The sequence below is a fragment of the Cyprinodon tularosa genome, unplaced genomic scaffold, assembly GCF_016077235.1.
Source record: "Cyprinodon tularosa strain WSP-4 unplaced genomic scaffold, ASM1607723v1 ctg457, whole genome shotgun sequence".
Classification (NCBI taxonomy): Eukaryota; Metazoa; Chordata; class Actinopteri; order Cyprinodontiformes; family Cyprinodontidae; genus Cyprinodon; species Cyprinodon tularosa.
Genome location: NW_024039182.1, coordinates 107,512 through 128,832, shown reverse-complemented (window position 1 = coordinate 128,832; position 21,321 = coordinate 107,512). Strand labels below are relative to the sequence as shown.

The 21,321-nt window shown below is 37.8% G+C and overlaps 1 protein-coding gene across 1 annotated transcript; it reads right to left on the bottom strand.

Annotated features, from left to right (window-relative positions):
* Positions 1-1,186: 1,186 nt before the first annotated feature.
* timp2a (TIMP metallopeptidase inhibitor 2a) lies at positions 1,187-20,475 on the bottom strand. The gene is made up of 5 exons (XM_038300807.1): positions 20,082-20,475; positions 9,490-9,590; positions 9,277-9,385; positions 6,336-6,460; positions 1,187-3,794 (listed from the first exon to the last, which is right to left on the bottom strand). Exons 1-5 carry the CDS (start codon positions 20,212-20,214, stop codon positions 3,597-3,599), a joined length of 666 nt encoding a protein of 221 aa, XP_038156735.1. The 5' UTR covers positions 20,215-20,475; the 3' UTR covers positions 1,187-3,596.
* Positions 20,476-21,321: the final 846 nt, after the last annotated feature.

The window sequence follows — 21,321 nt, the reverse complement described above, 5'->3', positions numbered from 1 at the left end:
CAATATGAACTTTTCTACACAGATTTTAAGCCCTCTCACTAAATCAATAATTTTTTCCCCCTTCTACAGTTCCTATTGTTTCTGCAAGGGTGAAGTGACAGATGTCCATTTGAATCTTTTACCCATTTTCACAAAAAAAAAAAAAAAAAAAAAAATGAAATCAGATTATTACAAAGGGGATTGGGCAATTTGTTTAGCCTGACAGTTGTTCGGTTTCTGTCACATAATAATAAAATTCCATTAGAAATAAGCCCAGTAAAATGTATTTCTGGAGGAGGGTTTATAGGCTTGATGTCTTTTACTGCCTTTACCTTGAACTGAGTGTACCTTTCTAATCAAGGTGTAGAAAAAACAATCAGATGCTTAGAAGATAATTCAGTTTTTATTTTCTGTAAATGTACTAAGATAGTAAAAAAGGAGAGATGGCAAATGTGGTAGTTGGTGGAAATTCAGCATTGATATTGAGATTAAGTTGCTGCAGTTATACTTGTTTCTTAATCATGGGTGGAGCGAGATGGGGAAGCAGGGGTTGCCAATGATTGGCTAAGAGTAACCACGGTAACCATGTCCACAAAGGCTGTGTTCGTGTATTATATTAATCTGCACTTGCAATATTCACCAATATTTGTCACCATTTCCCTTATTCCTCTGAGCACGGAGCAGCCAGCTTGTTTGAACCCACAGTGAATCATGGGATACCCAAAGCTACGGAGGACACACCGGACCTGTCCTTCAAAATGGGCAAAAAGACGGCTGCATTTGTTGCCTTTATAAGAAGGAGTCTTCGATTCCGAAAAGGCCACGATGCCACACTGACTTAATTCGCAGATGAATCTGGCCTTTGGAGGACAAAACCGCCGGATACGAACACAGCTAAAGGCTAACCTTGTGGTTCCAACCACCGTTTTGGTTTTATATTTCATTATTTTACCTTTTCATCAGAAAACCTAATCCCATTTGTTCCCAAAACCAAAGGATTACATTTAAGATCTTTCTTGAGTCTTTTTTTTTAATGTAATTGTTTCTCTTCTGAACTGAAAGCCCAAATATTTATGGCACAACCAAGTCTTACCAAACTCTATGGTATTATGTTATTTTTTTTGGTGCAAAATGTGATATCTGTACATTTCCACAGAAAGTATAAGAACAAAAAGTAGAATAAAACCCCACAAACAAAAAGAGCATACTCTTTTAAACTTGTGTTTTTTATTTGATAATACTGAATATTTTGTCCTTTGCCTGGACTTACACAAAGAATCAAAAACATGCAAAGTCCTCTAATAAAACAATGTGTACCTAGTTCTCTACACTTCCCCAAAACCTCACTCTCACGTTACTCCAGCGTAAGAGGTTCATCTGATTAAACATGGCTAAAAACATTTGCTGAAAAACACAAACATTATGACAACTTTAATAATAATAACACATTAAAACACAAAGTTAATGGAACTGGAAAGAGTTTTCTTTTAAAATATGCCTCTAATATATATATATATATATATTAATATATATATATATTAGTTACTGTAGCCAAAGGTGTATAAAACAGCTTTCCAGGACAGCGATAAAGCTTTTATGTAATAATTTGAAAGACAAGTCAGAGCTAACATTAAGCATGTACCGGTAGATAATATTAAACTGCTGTTTGCATTTACAATCATAAGACGGAAATATCAACCCACAAACTCATCTCAATCCCTCCTTCACACATTCAGTCTCATCAAAAGTTTCCAAATACCCAGAACTTTCACATGTCTGCTGTTTCATTGTATTATTTTATTTTGTGATATGCCACATACAGCACAGACCTGCACATGTTCTTTTATCACCAGACAAAATCTGCATCAGAGGTGGATTTGGCGGTCTGGGCAAACAACAGTAAATGTCACATCCGTGTGCTCCGGGTCTTGTCTTTATCCAAATTCATTCTCAAAAAGTGCAAATCTAGTTCTAATGCAGTAAATAATTATCAAGTAACAACAAAAGGATATGCATAGGTACTGTACAGCTACATAACATAAAAAGGGAGGAAGATTTAAAGATAAGAAAAGAAAGAAAGAAAGAAAGAAAGAAAGAAAGAAAGAAAGAAAGTTTAACTTTAATTTAGATGGGTAATCCTAAACTACATTTTCTGTTTAAAGGAAGCATGTTGTGGGTGTCTAAAGTTACCAGCTACAGTGAGAAAATGAGAAAAGTGTTAATGAGACATTTAGATCTTAAAATCAAGAAAGGCAACTTGAAATTTGCTTTGGAATAAAATGCAGAATGAGGTAATAAAATTAGAAACAAAATGGAGAGTAAATGATGGTCTGAGAGAGCAATCAATGACTCATAGGGCACTGCTGCCCTGATTAAGAGCTATTTTTTGGGAATGGGAGAGCTCCATCTCAGCAAGAATTTATTGCCTCCTAACGCCAGCCTCAGGAGGAAGTTGCACCATCATTCCACCAGTCTATCCTTGTGTTCAAATTGTCCACTCTTTTCTTTCTAAGGTTCACTATAAGCATTTCAGCCATTTTGTAAAGCACAATACAGGGAATTACACTCCAATAGGAAAAATGAGTAATTAGCGACTAAGGTTTTACCTAACAGAGTAAGTTAGCTGTGAACATTAGCATTATTATCTCAAATGTTAGCAGGATTTAAGAAAAAACAACATTGGTAACTTTCAAAGGTTTATTTCTAGAGTAGCATTAACACTTTTCTTTTGAAATAAAACCAAAGTTAATGTTAAGCATTTAGCGTTAAAATTAGATATTAGATTGTAATCTAGTGCTAGCTGCTATCGCTAGGATGGTAACTGTTAACGTTAGGCACAGCTAGCTATCGCTTTGAATGTAAAATAGCACGCTGACTCTAATTTTGTTGAGTTTTTGGAATTTCATGAAGTAATTTCATTTAAAAAACTGAGGAAACAAATAGCAAATAATTTGCCATTAGAGTTAACATCACTTACTGCTAACTTAGCAGTTATTTGCCCTAGAAATCATCTGCAGATTTAGAGTCTTAAATTTGTGCTGAAATATAAGTTATTAAGTCTAAACATTCGTTATCTCACAAAATGACTTTTTTCTATGACATGCTAAACTGCTTTTAAGGGTAATATTTGGAATTGAGGAATATAGAAATTGCCTTTTAATGGGTACTCTGATTTCAGTACAAAAATGTATTTGGTAAATAAGTCAGATAATCCTAATTTCCATTATGTTTTTGTCTAAAACAGTAAAAAAATAAGGGTATTACTTCATATTTGGGCAGCTATATCTTACTGAGGTTCATTTATGAGATAAAAAGCTGTAAATACACTTGAAAGCGAACCTTTTATAAAGAGGGAGTGAACATTTCCAACACAGCCTTTAATCTGATGGTGCCATTTACTTTTTTCATGAAGATGCTGCATCCAAGGACAACCTCTGCACGTTTTAATCATGGGAAACTTTAGAAATAAAGTGGTCACATCAACAAGAGGCTTAAAGTTATTTTCAGAACAGCAGCTAATTTCTATTACTATAGCTTAACGTTTTTAAATAGCCTAATGTTATTTTTCAATTTCAATTGCCTTGTTTCCGTTTTTTTTTCTCTGTCAGATTGCTGACTTAAGGGTCCTCTGCATCAATAAACTCCTTCTTAGGTGGCGCTACCCCACGGTACCAAGAGCAGGAGCCATCCGCTCTCTTGACGCAGGCATAGTGGTTAGCCTGGCGTCCGTGCACCTGCTTCTCAATCATCAGGTCCGTCCACAGACACTCTTCTGGAGCAGAGATCTCACAGGGGAGGGAGGGACAGCGCACAATCTGCAGAAACACACAAAAAAAATGAAAAGTATGTACTGAGAAAACCTGAGATTTTGCTTTTTTTTTTTTATTATAAACACCTCTAAAAGGTCTCCAACATTTTCTAGATATAAGTTTTAGAGAACGATATATGCAGTTAGTGTGAAAAGGCATTTCTTTCCAGACTTAATCAAGATAACAGTCAAAGCAAGCACCATTCCTTATGGCTAGATAGTCAAGAGCCTAGAAATTAAATGCAATTCTTTGTTTTAATGATCAGTAAAACATAATCACCCAAATTGACAGAAACTTACAATGAAACAAATCTGAGTTTTTTTAATAGAATTTAAAAGTTGCCGCATTTAACAGAGATTATGAGAAACAATGTTTGTTGTGGCGTTTTTTTTAAAGTACAGTGGCCGAGGGGTGCAAATGGCATTCAAAAAAGATTATTTCATTGCAGATTCAAAAATGGGTCCTAAACAAAATGAAACCAGTGAACACAAAAAAAGAAATAGACCAAACATACAAAAAAAAACACACATGCAAAGAAAAAATACTGAAAAGAAGAAATATTGCAATCACAGAAAACAGAACAGGAGAATGGAAATTCCCGCAAGCACAGACCATAATTATTAGCCTACTATAAACGAATGTCTTCTTCAAAAACATTAACAAGATCTCAACCAGAGAACACCTGATGTGAAGATTAGTAAAGGTGAGTTTTCTTATGAATCTTTTTTTAAACACCATTCTCTCTGAACATCCAATTCGTTACTTTACTACTACTATTTATAAGTTGACGATTGTCTCCCCCTTGTGGTCTGGAGCTAGTTATTGAGAGCTTTTTTTTTTTTTTTTTTTAAAGGTTTTTGCTATTTGTTGCATGTATTTTGTGTGTTAACTTTGTGTAAGTATTTATTTTCATAATCGTACCTTCTCAATTTTGTCGCCCTCAACCTTCTCTGCAATTCTAATTTGCAAGTTTTCTTGTTAGTCTCATTTTAGTGTTTGCTAGTCTTGGTTTTATTTTTTTCTGTACATTAGGGCACCAAAGAGACTACATTAATCCTCACACAATTTTTCTGGAGGGTTTCAAAAGAATCTACTCCTTTAAAAAATAATAAATCAACTAGGGCTGCAACTAACGATTATTTTAAAAATCGATGAATCGGCCGATTATTTTTTCGATTAATCGATGAATCGGACAAAAAATATTTTTTTATATTAACCTCTTTATTCCAAAATAAACATTTTAGAAGGAACAAACAAGCACACAAGTACAGGTTGCTCATTAACTGTACTGGTGCAATATGAAAAATAAATGTTTGTGTTAAAACTACGCAAACTTACATGAGAAATGTAGCTGTACATCCACAAAATATAGGGTAGTTTGTTTCATAAAGCACAAAAAAGACAGGCATTTTTGTTTTTAAAAGCCCCTAAGGGGTTCAAACAATATGTCCCCCCATTTCAACAAATTAGTTTTTTTTAGACTAATAGAGTTCTGCCTTTTAAGACAGGAAAGTATAGCAGTTAAAGTTGCTACTTGAGAAAATACTGAACCATAGAGATAAAAATAGCCCTGTGGTTCAAATTATAAATTGTATTTGGAATAAAAATGAGAGAACTAGGGGTGCTAAAAAACACCTCCTCCAAAGACAGATATTTACATGGGAATGTGGCAGATAATTAATTGACATATTACTGATCTTGCTGGATTTTATTCTGCTTTACTTCCATAAATTGCAGGATCTTCTTTACTTTATCTTTGCCAGAAGATTTAAACTTTAAAAGCCTTGCCCTCATAATTTGCAAGTTAATTTATTTATAAAGGCTATTTTAATTATTGTGATCAATTTGCACCGTCAATCCCGGTGCATGTGCGCTTCATTTGTTGTCTGGACGCTGAAACATCCAGCGGGTCTGACAGCAGCGCTGAGAAGGACTCCTGCGGGAAAACGGGGTTGGGATGGGGGAGGCGCCCCACGGCAGCAGCTGCTGCTGCAGGACAAGAGTAGGAACGATACATGCTTTCACTTAAGAGTCTCCAAAAGCCGCCAGTGACACCGTAAAAAGTCGCCAGATTTGTCACTAGTCGCTTTTTAAAAAAAATAGTCGCTGGAGGGGTCTGAAAAGGCGCTAAATATAGCAACAAAGTCGCTGAGTTGGCAACACTGCGCACCTGCAGCGCTGGCTCGCTCTGCCGTATATTTTTTTTCTCCCCCTGTTTCAGTCAAGTGGTAGTGATGACGGCGGCGGCTGATGACGCATTAATCGCGCGACACAACTAATCGATGATGAAATTCGTTGCCAACGCTTTTAAAAGTCGATTTTTATCGATTTTATCGATTCGTTGTTGCAGCCCTAAAATCAACACCAATTGTATTCAATCATAACTTTGAAATTAATTGTTTGTTGTTATGATGCATGTTCTGTTTTCGCACTGCTCAGTTGTGTCTGGGTTTTTCCAGCAGGAACAAAATACCTGCTGCCTTTTTTGCTGTTTTGTTTAGTCATGCTGGGAATTAAAGAGACACAGATGGTCCTCTGCCGGCTTACCTTGCAGTCACAGCCCATCTGGTAGCGCTGGCTGAGGCTCTTTTTCTGGGTGGCGCTCAAGGAGTCCCAGAGCATGATGTAATCACAGAGGGTCACGTGCATGCGTCCGCCTGTCTCGGCCTTGCCTGGAAAAGAACGAATCGTGGCAAGGGGCATCAAAACAGCAGATGTGAAAGAACATTTTAGACAAGTTTAGGCAGAAGAGCGCTGGATGTTCCCATTTAATGAGCATCAGATAAGTGATTAGTTTATATAACAGATAAAGAAGCTGCTGCTTTCCAGACTGATGCCTGCAGGCACCTAAATAAGCACCTTTACCAATGTCTGTGCCGCCCACACAAGAGGCACTAGACAAAACAAGAAATGTCGAGCAGAGTTTACGGATCTGCTGAGATGCACGCCCCTTGGACAATATATCAGGAAAGCACATCTCAACTTGCTGAAAGCTTCACCTTGTGTGTCTGCACACAAGGCTGACTCACATTCTGCTGAAAATCTTCCAACTTTTGACCCTTCAACCAAAATAAGATGAATAGCTTTTCAAAGATGCCCCTCTCAGCAGAAAACCAACTTTCTTTGCTACTGTTAGAGACGTTGGAAGGAAACGCTGACTTTAGCAGTTCCTCCTCTTACAACTCCATGTAATTAGAGGGGGACGGATGATTGCGGGTGCATCTCTGTGTGTGATGGAGAAACCAGAGCACGAATAACGTCACGGTCTTCTAGGTCTCCTCTGCTCGGTCCGCTGTCTTATTCAGATGCTGTTGTTCCTCTAATTCATGACACCAACCTCTCTGAACATGAAGGCATTACAGTATGGGAACATTTTTTCAGGCTCCTTAAACTTCCTCAGAGTATAACTACAAAGTTCTAGTGATTGGGGTAAATAAACAGGAGTTTATAACTAAAAGGGAAAGGTATTTTCTACAAATAATACTAAATCTGAAAAGTGTGGTCATTAATTTGCATTCATCCAACCTGATTCAACATTTTATAGCGCCACCTTTCTCTGCACTTTAAGCGGCACTTCTTTTGGCACGTTTGAATAAGCTTTGGTTATCTAGCAATTTAAATGTTTACACTTTTGACACTTTTTCTTCTTTTCTTAGTAGCTCGAAATGTATCAGATTGCATTGAGAGTATTTGTTAACATTGATAAAACCTTAATTTTTGATAAAGCTTAAAGCTATAGTGGCTCGGGTTATTCTGATATATTTCTTTCATTATGCTGCTATAGGCTTAGATTGCTGGAGGACATAGGGAACAGTTTTCATCAATCTGCTTCATACTAGCCATCTATTCCCAGTATTTATAAGTTCAACCCTTAACTTTATGCTCTCTATGCTTTTTATTGTCTTATTAGCTCCATCTGGTCCTGTGTGTTGGATACATTCCAGAAGCTGATTTGTATTGGGATGAAAATATAAATAAAAGCAACAGTGGGACAGATCTTATTTTCTTTGCTTGGTTTTGCTAGTGTTTTTTGGAGGCCGTTTTTGAGTGGTCAGTTGCAAATGATCAGAGTTTTGCTAATAAGTTTGGCTTTGGCTTATTGAATGTCTTGTTGGCTTATATTAGAAATGCTTCACTCGGTGCTGCTACATGTGTTGTTGAAAAAAGGCCCACCAAAACACAAAGTTGGTCATTTTGGCTATCTGAGTGCTTTTTGGCACAGTGTTGGAGCTGTGGTCAGTGGATATTAGAATTAAGGAAACAGTCTTGTAAAGGAGTTTCAGATGAAGATCTGGACATATGATGAGTGTGAGTCAGTCTCAGAGTTAGTCAGCTAGAAGCTTATTATTATTGTTGTAAAATGATGATATTTTCTTTTTTTTATTACATTTTTTTTATCAAAAATATGAATCAAAAATATTACATTTTACTGAACACAAATGTATATAAATAATTGTTTTATAAATTTTGACAGGCCAAAAATATTTTGTTCTAGTCTCAAAAATGAAGGAAAACAAGGGTGAACATCAGTCAAACCTTTGAACGGTTTTGCTAACCTAAAGGAGCGATAAATGAAATTTTACCACGAGGTTTGGCTGTTGATTTCTATCTCTACACCAAAACAAGATGTGTGTCACTACCACACTATAGCTGCAACTCCACTCTCTTTGTAGAGAGAGGTGATGCTTCTGACAGATCGTGTTTCGGTCTACACACAGAACTCAATAGCAAGCATGAGGAACTTATCACAGTTAAATCTCTATGTAAGCAGAGCTCATCATTACATCCCCAATAATTACAAGAATAGATTGGTCTTTCATTAGAAAACATTGACAAAAGGAAAGAGTCACACGCTCTAATTTGCCTGTCGAGTAAAATATGTTCTATGAAAAAACAGCAGTTGCTAAGAGAAAATAAGACTGAAAGCAAAACATAATGTGACTTCAGACGGGTAAAAGTAAGAGGGCTTAATATTATACCCTGTGGATTTCCAGGGTGCCATTTCTAGAAAGAGGCATTTACCCCTTAAAGCTTCCCTGTGTATTAATATAGACACAATAATTACACCTGATTCTAGTTGTTAAACTATCAGAAGAGACACTGCATTATAGACAGCTACTCAAAAGGCCCTTAAAGACTCAAGTGTCCCACGGTAGAAGATCAGTCTCCACAGGGTTTAGACAGGAACGTCTCATTATCTATAATGGCATAAACAGTTTCCTCCCCCAGCATGCTCACTAGTCTTTATCTACCCTGCATTTTTTCTGGTTTTGCACACCTGCATGTTCCTATGTTAACATTAAAGCTGCAAACAAGAAAAACACAAAATATGTTACAAGGTTTAGTTATCTCTATCACTTTAAAAGGCACAGATCCAGTCTAAAGTTGAGGTGGTACTACCTTCTTTAAGTATGTGCTTATTGGCACGCTAGTTGTATAGCATCTAATCCGCATGAAAAAGGCATCAACACTAATTACGTGCACGAACCTGAGATTAGGTACTCCTTCTTCCCAGTTGCATCAAGGGTAACACCACAGACAGCAGAAACTGGTGCAGTGAAAACCGCCTCAATGTCCTGGTCAGGTCCTTTAAACATCTAAAACAGAAGGAAGCATAATTAGATTAGAGAAAGGAACCAAGAGACGAGTACTTCAACCTTTTCTTCTGCAAATATTTGCTACATTGTAGAGCAAGTCAGACCTTTATTTGTTTGACATCATACTGGATCCTCTTGATGGGATTTCCATAGATATCATTCCCAGAATCCACCTCTCTTACCCCGACCACCTTAGCACGGATCACTGGTAAGAGACACAGGGATACAGAGTCAAACCCAATGATTTAACTCAGAAATATAGATATGCACAGATTACCTACCCAATCTGAGAAAGTATAGCACTTTATTTTGGTATTTTCTAGGTGTGGATAAGTATGGGAAACGAGGAGTGTGGAAAAGCATGTATTTCAAGCTTGTATTTTCTACTCTGTTTTCTAAGTTTTCACATTTCTTCTTTTCTAATTTTTGTTTTGCTAAACCTCTCCATCCTTTTCTGAACTCCTTCATTGTGTCATGATGGTATTCTTTCCTTCATTTCTTAGGTCTTTCCTTCCCTTTTCATCTTTATTTTCCATCCATCTCTCCTCACTCATGTCATTCCTTATTTTCTCCCTTCTGTTAAAGCTTCCAGGTTCCGTACTTAAATCTGACTCTGTATAAATATAGGCTATGAATACAAATTGAACTTTTAAATATTGATATAAAAGACAAAGGACTATGGAAAGATGAGTCTGAGAAGTATGAAACTCTTTGTATAAAAGTGTGTGAATCTATGTCTATTTATCTAAGACAAATACATTCAAATATTACCATGAAAATCGATTTATCACATTAAATTAAAAAAAGTGGAATAATATATATTTTGAACAATTACAAAGCAAAACATTTTTTTTTCCTTTCTTTTACTTGTTAAACAAGTAAACATGTCCCTTATGACCAAAGGAGACTTGTAGTTTCATTGCAATTCAGTGCTTTAAAGCAGTGTTACCCAACCTCTTTTTTTTGACTTATGTACCCTTTTCCATCTCAAATAAAAAACAACATAAATATTTTGCCTGGAAGTTGATAAGAAATCAAAATATTCAAAAATAAAATCATATTATAAACCTGTACTTATCAAACTGGAGTTCCTCTGAGTAACTCCTTTATAATCATGTTTAAATTATATGAATTAGGAAAAAAATACAGAACAGAAATTATAGTAAGACGGATTTAATTAGTTTGACTTTGTTTTCATCAAGACAGCTGAGCTGCTTTATTGAGCTTCAATAGCTCAGTGTGAAGAACAGCTGATCCCAGGCTGTTCTCTACATCCAGTCTTTTCCTCTGCTTGGTTTGGATGTGTGTCAAAGCTGCAGGTGAACTCAAACATATAAGAAAAACGTACTTTTTGGTTGATAAAGGCTTGTTTAATTTTTCAATTAGGTCCTCACAGAGCAAAACAGATCCAAGCCCCATTTTATTTTACTACTTAAAAAATAAAAAATATTTTCATGTACCTCTTGCAATACACCCGCGGAATCACAGCTTTAAAGAAGCAGGAAGATTTTAAATTATTTTCTTTACAAACAGTAACAGTAACATTTCCATGTCGGTAGTTAAGGTCCTGGCAGTATTTTTTTTCTCCTATGAGACTAAACTGTGTTTCATTACAGAAACAATCCAAGGCACATAACAGTGTTCTACCCTACTGAAAATAAAATGGAGTCCTAACTGAATTTATTAGTTTTATTTGACTTTATGATCTGGTGAACTGTAAAGTGCCTTGAGATGACATGTGTTGTCAATTGGCGCTATATAAATAAACTGAATAGAATTTGGAAAATTTGGTTTTGAATTAATAACCCATGGGTTTCTTGCTTTGAGACTGAGATATTGTCTCCAGAGATCCAAAATGAAAAAGCGCAACAAAATATTTTATACCAAGAGGGATAAGACACAAGTAGCCTTCAGAATACAATATGAATGTTGCTGTTCACTGAAGTAGGAGCTAAAGCTACAGAACAGATTTCACTGCCAAATGTTTAGATATGTTAGCATAAAGCCTTACTTATACTGTTAACAGTAATAGCAAAGCTATGCTTAGGCAATTAGTGTCAGGAAAGTTTATACAGCATATAATACGTACAATATTCACAAGAATGTTTTTGCCTGCTGACCAAAACTGGTCCAAAAAAGAACTAAGTAACTTATAGAAATCAAAATAATGGATAGTAAATGGAGGGAGCAGCAATGCAAAGGAAAAACCAGCCATTTACAGCAGAACATATCGGCTGTTCGATGTCTCGGCCTATCACTAGTACTGATTCCCTGAGCATGAAGCATGAGTATGAAAAAAAAAACCCAAACCCTTACATCATCCTTCCTTCACTGGTTTGTCACACAATAACTAAGAAGAGTAAAGCTGTGTGGTAACAAAGTGAAGAGGGTTCTATCTTAAAATTCTAAAATATGGTTAAAACAAACACTTTTTAAGGTGTAATATTTATTAAATTACTAAAAGGGCAGATAACAGATAACAAGTGACTAAATGTACCTTTAAAGCATCAAAATTTTCAGTTTTCAATTTTAAAAATGGATTTGAATGAGAGGCTGCCTATTGCTCAAACTGAAGAAATGTATTCCTCTAAAGATGTTCTTTAAAAAAATAAAAAGTTAGATCATCAGCATAACGGCTGATTATTTCACAAATTACCCTCCAGATGGTGAAAATGATGCAAGATTTTCCTAAAGGATTTAAGGCCAGAGATTTAATGACGGGCTTAATCCTGTGCTAAACATTTAGAAGATTACATTCTTAGAAACAAACATCTAGACTCCTACGTTGTCTTCTGGCCAAAGTCTCATAAACCACCATGTGTCCCAGCAGCTAATTATAAACTTTGTGCAACCAACACTTCCTCTTAATAATCCCTCAAACCTCTGATTCTCCATTCAGGCTAATAACAGAGTCCAGAACACCCTAAAAACCACAACAACCTGAACTTGCAGCAAAACAGAAGCAGGAAACAATTGCAGGATCAAATTAAAAAATTGGACTCGCAGACTGCAGCTGAGGGAACGACTCGGCTGTAAGTGTGCCTCTTATTGTGTGTGTTTTAATAGCCCCACTGACTTCAAGCTTCAGCTATGCTCAGAGTATTTATTTTAGAATGGAAAATATGAGCAATAAGACTGTGGGTGTCTGTGTGTTTGGTGGTAGTGGCTACAATTAGCACGAATAGAGGATATGAACAGAGATAAATACACATACATTATCGTCTTGCTATATATATAGTGATGACCACGTCCCCATAACTATAATTGATTTTCTATTGTTTTCAACCTTTTCTATGCCTGATTATAAACCTAAACAAGCCATTTTGAGTGCATTCACAACCTTAACCTGAACTCTCTTCACACCTTCGTTCTAAACTGTTAGAAAAAAAAAAGAAGTGTAGACGAGCAATGTGTCCTCACTTTGGTACAAACAGTCCTTGCACTGGTGCCAAGCAGGAGCACACAACTAACGTCTGTTTTAGGCTCAGTTTACTCCGTGCTTGGAGGTTGTTTTTTTTTTGCATTCTTTATAATTTAACAAATTTAATGCACAAGTTTATGGTTAGAATATACGGTTGAGCTAAAAAATGAATCATACTCCTCTAGGTTTTTTCTTTTCAGTTTGTCTGAGAAAAATAATAGGATTGCTCTGAAGAGAAGATTATAATTTATAGGCTTCTTATTTATGAGCAGTTTGGCCTTTTTTTGGTTAAAGAAAAAGTTGGGGGTTGGGTGGAGGATATGGTACGATTGGTGCGGGGTCTTTTGTTTTATGATATTTAATATGCAGAAAATTCTACTGGTTCAATGGTTACTTATTTGCCTCAAAGCGGAGTGAAATTTTTGATTGGGTACAGCCTGTCTAAGATAAGGAAAAAAACAGACATTATACATGGAGGACGCAGTGTCCCGAGGCCTTGCTCGGCACCGCGAGGTTAGGGGAAAAAAACAAAAAAGGATTACAATGGGTGGGATAAGGGGAAAAAAATCATGTCAGTTTATGCTTAGTGGGATACACTCTGAGATCATATAGGACAGTGTGGCCGAGCGGTGGCCCGCGCTGGATTAAGTCTCCAGTCTCTTCAGGGATATGGGTTCAAATCCCACCGCTGCCATCATCTTTGACAGAGATGGTAAATCACCCGTCCAGCAAACAAGAAGCCTGGGTTCGTATCCATTGGCGCCGCCAAAAATGTTTCATGGGGCGGCGAGGTGGGACCACTAAAAATTTTGGGGTGGGCACACTGAAACTAAAAGCCATAATTTCGGGGTTTGAATCTACTATTGTGGTAAACCTGCCTGTAGAAATCATAAAGACTTAAGTAAACACCTACTCATATCTTGGTTTATTCTGTGATTTTTAATGTTACGTTGCTGGCTGTGCATAATGGGTGAGATGCTAAATTGATGCTACTACAATTAACCCTGGCGAGTGGGGTGGCCAGTTAGTGGCCACCTCCAGGGGGTGCCACTACTCGTATCCCAGCTAAGGGAAATGAGCTGCCTGTGTGTGTCATTAAGACCATTCAATTCCTGCTTTGGGGAGTGGCGGCCTAGTGGTTAGGGCATTGCTCTTAGGGTATCCTAAGATTCTGCGTTCAAGCCTCACTCCCACAGACTGCCACTCTAGCTCCCTGAGCAAGACCCTTAACGCCACACTGCTCCCCGGGCGCTGCACAATGACAGGTTTGTTTGCTCTTTTGCATTCCCCAAAGGGATGGTTTGAATGCAGAGAGTTAATTTCGTTGATCTGTACTTGTGACAGTGTAATGATAATAAAACGCTGGAAAAAGCTGGAGATTGCCAAAAACCTCAGCACAAAGAAGCAACACAGATAGAAAATAACTTCTTGCAGGAGGAACGGCAAAGGCGGTATGAGGGGTGCATATGTTTGTATCTGTGAGTAAAGCCATGCTTTTGTAACCTTGTGGGGAGGATTTCCAGTAATGTGCTACATTTTGGGGACTTACAGGTACATGTGGAGACAAACGACTGGTCCCCACATGTAGTTCCCTTCTTAGAGACATTATGCCATTCACTCCAGCCCTTTAGGTGACTGTAACACCCTTTTGCCACAGTACAAAAAGGAAGAGAGCGATGTAGGTAGCACACACTTGCATGCATGTGAGCTGGAAGTTAACATCAAAAACAAATTCCTGACACTCTGAGCGAGAGCAAATGATAAAGAAAAAAAAAAAGGCACAGCCGCTAGTTCAAAAAATTCAAAAGACCCAGAAAAAACCTGTATAATTTAGCTGCACTTTGAAGCTTATGCAAATATATTCAGAAGCATCAGCCAGGGTACACATACCAAGATACATGTTGAAGTATACCTGGCTGGAAATTTGGGCTGGATTCCTATAAGTTTTTCTTCTCTCTCTTTCTCACATTCTGAGTCTAATAAATAATATTTAATATATTTACATCAGCAACAGGATGCTGATGAAGGAAAAATGCCCTGTTCTCATCAAAGATCGCTTCTCCTATATAGAAGGTTAAGGAGGACAAAATTAATATTTAATTTCAAAGTATTAAAAAATGAACAAATGTAAGATTAAATAATGAAATGTAATGTGAAATAAAAAATTTACCATTATATAACCAAATGTACCATTTAATACACCATTAATTAATTAAACTTCTTAAATTATTACAAATTAGAAATTATTTCAACAATCAATTTTACCCATCAAATGAAGTGGGCGGGACTTGGTACGCTCCCATAGAAATCCTGACGTCTGATTGGCTGCTTCTCTCTGAGCAACAAAATACTTCTCCCGGGGGTTTCTTTGACTCTAATGTCCATTTTATCACTGAATAAAGCAGAAATAATTTCAAAAACAAGTTGCAATTATTTTGCCACATGGCAGGGAAGCAAACCCAACCTGTGTATCTATAGTTTGGTATAGTTTGGTATAAATATAATACGCTTACCTGCGATTTAGAGCCTAGAGTTACTCACCCCATGTGCTTTAAATAACTGGCAACACTTTTTTGAACTTATTCCCCATTTTACCGACAAATATATAGACTTAAGAGGGAAAAAGAAAGTAAAGAAGTTGTCTAGTCTTTCTTAGAGATGCAGCCAATCAGAAGTCAGGAACTCTATAAAACACCCTAGTCCCGCCTACTGACTTTGATGAGTAACGCTGACAGCTTGAGTAATATAATGAGAGAGCATTAATTAAATAAATATAGAGTGAAATAATAAGCCCTATATTAATTAAAAAGAATTATATTTGATGTTATAATTTAAATATTTCAATATTTAATTGTACATTTAGTTATTTTTAATTTTACATTTTATAATCTCAAGTTAGATTTAATTATTTACCAGTGTAATAAATTAATGTTAAATTTAATTATTTAATGCTACATTTTTCTAATTCATTACATATCTACATTTTTTTTAAATTCATGACATATTGATATATTTATTTAATTCTGTCCCCCTTAGCCTTCCATAGTGCTGCATTACAATAGTTTTACAGTGCAGATATGTTTGTTCCAAAAAGACAGGCTGAATCAGGCTGGATTATCCTATCCTGCCTGAATACTAGGCTGCAGAGATGGCAGAAAGATCTTATCCATGGGATTCAACCCGCAGCCCTCCCCCAAAAAACCCACTGACTGACCCACATTTTGATGGCTCCCCATCTCTGCCAATATAGATGACGCCTAACGACTTATACATCTGTATTATTTGGAATACGCAATGCTTTCCATGCAAACCCCGTATGAACTCTCACCACACACTAACTGCCCCCCTTGCTGATTATTTTTTTTTTTTTTTAGCATAGTGACCACCAAATCATCTCAAATTCTTCTTTGGTGTGGTTTAATCAGCTCCAGGCGTATGTGGGCCTTCTGTTTAACATGTTGCAACCAAAACAGATCATAAAAAAAATTAAAAAAACTCAGACAAGCCTCAGATTTTCAGGCAACATCTGTATGAAAGTGTTAAGGCTGGGTATTTATCTTCAGAACGGCGACATGCAGAACACATAGACAATCCCACTGATGGTCAAACATTATGGTGGTGTAAAGTCTGGGGCTGCTTTGCTTCTTCGGGTGCTGGAAAACTTCCTTCAACAGGTTTAACCTTTCGTTTTGCTCTGGCAGAATATTTCAGGGAAAATGTCTGGCTAACCATTTTCAAAGCACAGGTTTTTAAGTGGACTATTTAAAGAATGTCTCCATAGTAAATGCTAGCTGTCAGAAACCCTTATTACTGCCCAAAATGATTAATTTTAGTGGGTGATTAGTTTATCACATGAGGAAAATGAGAAATTAAAATCATTTAAATTCCTTCAGTTTTATCTGTTCCAATATCCCAATTTTTTGCATATATGATCCTTTCCTGATTGACTGTAATAACCGCAGGATGATTCTGGTCTTCCAGATAATAAACCAGACTGCAGACAGTCAGTCGGACTGGGAAGGGCAGTTCCCCTTTGAGTGTCTGAGTGGTTTATTTTAAAAGAGGATGCTTGCATCTCTGCTTGTACATTCCATGTGGGACTGTGGGGTAGGCGCATGACATGGCGGGACGTTTGATGGCCTGAGGTCTGACCTGCAGCATCACTTGCATAAAAAACGATGATACATTCACTGAGTCGACCAGCCCGAGGCTTCACCTTACCAGACAGAAAATCTAAACTTGGTTGCATTTGTGCACGCTTCCCCAAGATGTTTCTCTCCACAGGCAGAGTCATCTTAAACCACAGCTCTGCCCTCACCTATTCCTCATCTGTGGGCGCTTCTAAAGCAGGCCGGTTCTGTTGCAGCTTTACCCTTTAATCTGATGAAAAATCAATGAAACAGGGAATTTCTGTGGTTTGGTGGTCTGCATGACCATTAAAAATGTTTTCCTGACTCATGCACCCTTAGGTAAAAGAAAAAACCAACAACAAAAGCACACCTATACACCTCTCATGCTAGACATCCTGTCTCTGTAGCTGCCACCAACCCAGTTTGAGTCACGCCTGAAAATAGAGCCTTCGTTTTGTGCAATCACAGAGAGCCACACATACTTCTCGTAAATGCGTGTATGTGTGCTTTGAGTTGAAAAGCAGAAAAAGCTGGAGCCAACGTTGTGCAGTCCCCCCCCCCCCCCCCCCCCCTCCAACTTTCTCAAGGATACCATGCATATTTTAACTTCCAATGCCATTTTTATTGCCAGTTTTCCCCCCCTTCCTGAACTGACAGCCAGATGTTCTAACGGAGCCAGGGAGTGGGAGCATGGCATGTCCACGCATGGCATGGACAGACAGGCCTCTGGTTGTCTCTGCGGTTGTGAAAGCCCGCATGGGTGTGCTGTCCCCTGACCGGAGCCAAGAAGCTGGGAAAACCCCAGAAACATTCCTGCAATTCCTCCCAAGCACCACCCAGCGCAGGGAGCAAAAATGCACAGAAGTGGGATTTTAGATGTTTTTCTAAATGAGAAAAGTTTGTGGCATTACATATTCTGTGTTTGAATTTAACCCAGTATTCTCAGTCTCTCCATCCTCTTGTCCCCTTCTCCTTTCTGGTGCCACGTTGCACCACAAAAACCCCCATGCTTCAACCCTGGAGCTTCAGAGCTCAGTGCACTGAGGTAGCAGTTTTCTTTTGTTATAAAAATAAGCTGGTGCACAACAAGAAATAATAAAGCATTACCCAAAATTATCAACTTTTATAGGTAGAAATCAAGTCTGGATGTTTAGGAAGACTAAAGCAGGGGTGCCCAAACTTTTTCCTGTGAGGGCCACATAACTTTTCCCTTCTCTGATGGGGGGCCGGGGTCAGTTTGCAACAGAAAAATTGTGACGATTGCAAGAGTGCCTAAATTTATGTTGGAATTTATGTCTTTATGACGGGAATTATAGTGTCTCTGCAGGTTATATTCTTTGAATACTGCCACCGCCCCTGGACAGATGAGACAGACAGCCTTTTCTTTGCATTGAACAAAAAAATAATTGTTCATCCAATTCAGGTTAAATGCCCTGCATTCTGAATCAATTTTTCTCCTACCTAATCTTTTCGCCAATATTCCGTTCTCTCTTTACGAAAGAGGATTAGGGTCATTCAAAAAAGACTATTCAATTCTGACTTTTTTTTCCTTAGAATTCTGACTTTTGTCGCAGAATTCTGAGACAAAAGTCAGAATTGAATAGACTATTATTTTTATGGCCCTAATCCTCTTCCGTATCTCTTTGAAAGGGGCAGGTTTAAGATTTTTTGCTGGGGGTTGCCAGAGAGGGGCACAGACCCCAAAAGTGTGGAACATTGTCACGTTATATGTGTGTATGAAATAGTTACTAATAGTTAATAATGAAAAAAAACTTCATAATTAAGGAACATTTTATTGCAAATGTCTAACTTTATTATCAAATACAAAAAAATAAAATAAGTAATACACTTATATGAAAATACTCTCTGGTATTGTTCAGGGGCCCGGACCAAATGTGGAGGCGGGCCGTAGTTTGGGGACCACTGCTCTAAAGAATAAGGAAAGATCAAAGAGGGGACAGGTATATTAAAAAGAGGAAAGCCCTCAACTCACAAAATGCAAAAACTAGCTTTGGAAATAATAAAAGTCCTACAAAGGTTGTGAGAACATATCTTATCCGAAGCAGTCTTCAGATGGCCCTTTTTATTTCCATCCTCATAGTTAATGCACCTTACTGCTTTTCTGTTAAACTTACCTTCTGAATACAGTGTCATCAAACCAAATAAGTTTTCTTGCAACCGTATCCTTTTTATTTATTTTTTTAATCACACTGATATCAAGTCTGGACCCATGCAGTAAATGCTCCATTTAATGATGCCGTGTTGAGGGGGAACCTTTAATAACAGACAATAAATGTATCATCTTTAGTAACATTTCATGAGGACAAGTTCAGAAAACCAATTCCTGATTGCTCTAATGCAATTAGCAAACTTGTGTGAGTAAATCCGTGAACCAGAACTAAACATGGAGAAGCAGCATTTAGTTCCTATGCTCCGCTTATCTGGAACAAACTTCCAGAAAACTGTAAAAGTGCGGAAAGCCTGAGTTCCTTTAAATCAAGAATAAAAACACTTTTGTTTAGGATTGCCTTCGACTGTTCTAATTAAGCAGTTCAACTTTTTTATTTTCTTTAGTCCAACTGTTTTTAATTTTCTTTTTTGTTTCTGCATTTTTTATTATTTTTTCCTACTTGCTTTGATTCTGTTTTATTTTCCTATATTTTAATCATGTAAAGCACTTTGCATTGTCTTTGTATTGAATTGTGCTATACATATAAATTTGCCTTGCCTTCACCACATCTCAAAGTTACCTAACTGGATTAAGCTGAGCCCAGGGGCCCCCATCCTCCTTAATGCGGCCCTGTAGTTTTACATCTAACGCCACATGAGCAAATTAGAATTGATTATTGATGATTTCATAATGTAAGCTATATATAAATATATGCAAATAGATTTTCTGAAAGACTTCTGCATTCCAGAGGACATTAAATCGCAGAGTGACAGAAGAGATAATTGAATCTGCGTAGGGGATGGAAGTATGCAGCATGAATGTGGTGCAAACTGTGTGAGCCTTGGCCTTAAAGCACCCTCCCTCCCCTCCACTCAGCTGCAGGCTTTCCAGCGGTTTCCACCGGCCACAGGCGGCCGTCCTCGGAGGCTGCAGCAGCGGCCGGTTAAACGTAAACAACAACAGAGCTCCACTCACCTACATCGGCGTTGCAGAACGCCTGTTGCGGATGGACCGGAGCGCAGCTGCACGCCTCCGCGAGCTCCTCCGCGCGCCACAGCAGCAGCAGTAGCGCGAGCGCTGAAAGGATCCCGTTAACGGGAAACGGCATATTGGTAAACACCGCAGCGGGAATCCTCCTCTTTCTTCTTCTTCAGCCTATTTGTCTGTCTGCGCAGATGCGTTGCGGAGTAGATCCAGAGGCAGCGCTTCCCTTCCCTCCTCTGATTTAACACACACACGTCAACAACAAACCGGACTGGAGTTGCCGGTTCGGTTCCGATGCTACCCGCTGAGATCGTCGCTGTCAGCAAACTGCCTGCAGTGTTTTAACCTCAGGAATCTTTGAGGTTTTTCTAAAGCTGCGGCTCCTCCCCGCTAGATTCAAAGATGACCGGCAGAGGGCGCCATTTCTACATCACAGCAAACTAACCTTAGCTCCCTGAACTGTCTAGTTTCTCTAAACTTCTGCAAGTCTTTCAGAAATTTACTCATTTTTACGATTTATTTTTCTTCCTCACATGTTAATTTAAAATAAAATCCAAGAAGTCCAAACAAAGATCCTGTAAGAAGAAGCATCCTTATCCAACTGCAAGCTAAGTTTAAGGCCCATAATGGCTTTTAAGGAATTTCCTTTATAAGCGCCAAAATCACCAGCTTTTAATTTAACATTCTTAGATTCTATTTGAGAGAATTTTTCTGAGGTACCTTTTTTAAGATTTACTTTTGTGCACTTTTGCAAAAGTTTAACTTCCTCATATTAATTAGCTGAGGATCTTGTATCACTCCCTGAATTAGTGTTGCAAGAAAAAAAAAATGCAATTACTGTTGCAAGCTGTTGTCGGAAAATTTAGATTTCTCTTCATCAATATATTAATTTATCCTATGTACTCACTGTTTTCACTCAGTCTGTTTCACCTCCAAGGCCACACAATTCTCTACGTGAGGGTTTTTGCAGACCAGACATAGCTTCTTCCCATAACAAACCAGATTCTTTCTCAAGGTTTATTCATAAAATGTTACTGTTAACCAAAGTGTCTGTAAGTTGTTTTGACTTTTACTACTTTCCATTGTTGTAAATAAGGGGGGGGCGAACACTGCTCTAGCAGAATAGGGCAGAATGCTTTGCCATTAGGGCTGTATGATGAACTATTCTCTATTTGCAAAGATATGAAGAAATGTGCCAACTGAGTGAAATCCATTCATTTCCGTTTATTTA

Excerpts from the sequence above, each read along its gene's own strand:
- timp2a (XM_038300807.1), bottom strand. The coding sequence starts at position 20,214 with ATGCCGTTTCCCGTTAACGGGATCCTTTCAGCGCTCGCGCTACTGCTG. Across the intron at positions 9,591-20,081 it reads GTTCTGCAACGCCGATGTAG|TGATCCGTGCTAAGGTGGTC; the intron begins GTGAGTGGAGCT and ends GTCTCTTACCAG. Across the intron at positions 9,386-9,489 it reads ATGATGTCAAACAAATAAAG|ATGTTTAAAGGACCTGACCA; the intron begins GTCTGACTTGCT and ends CTTCTGTTTTAG.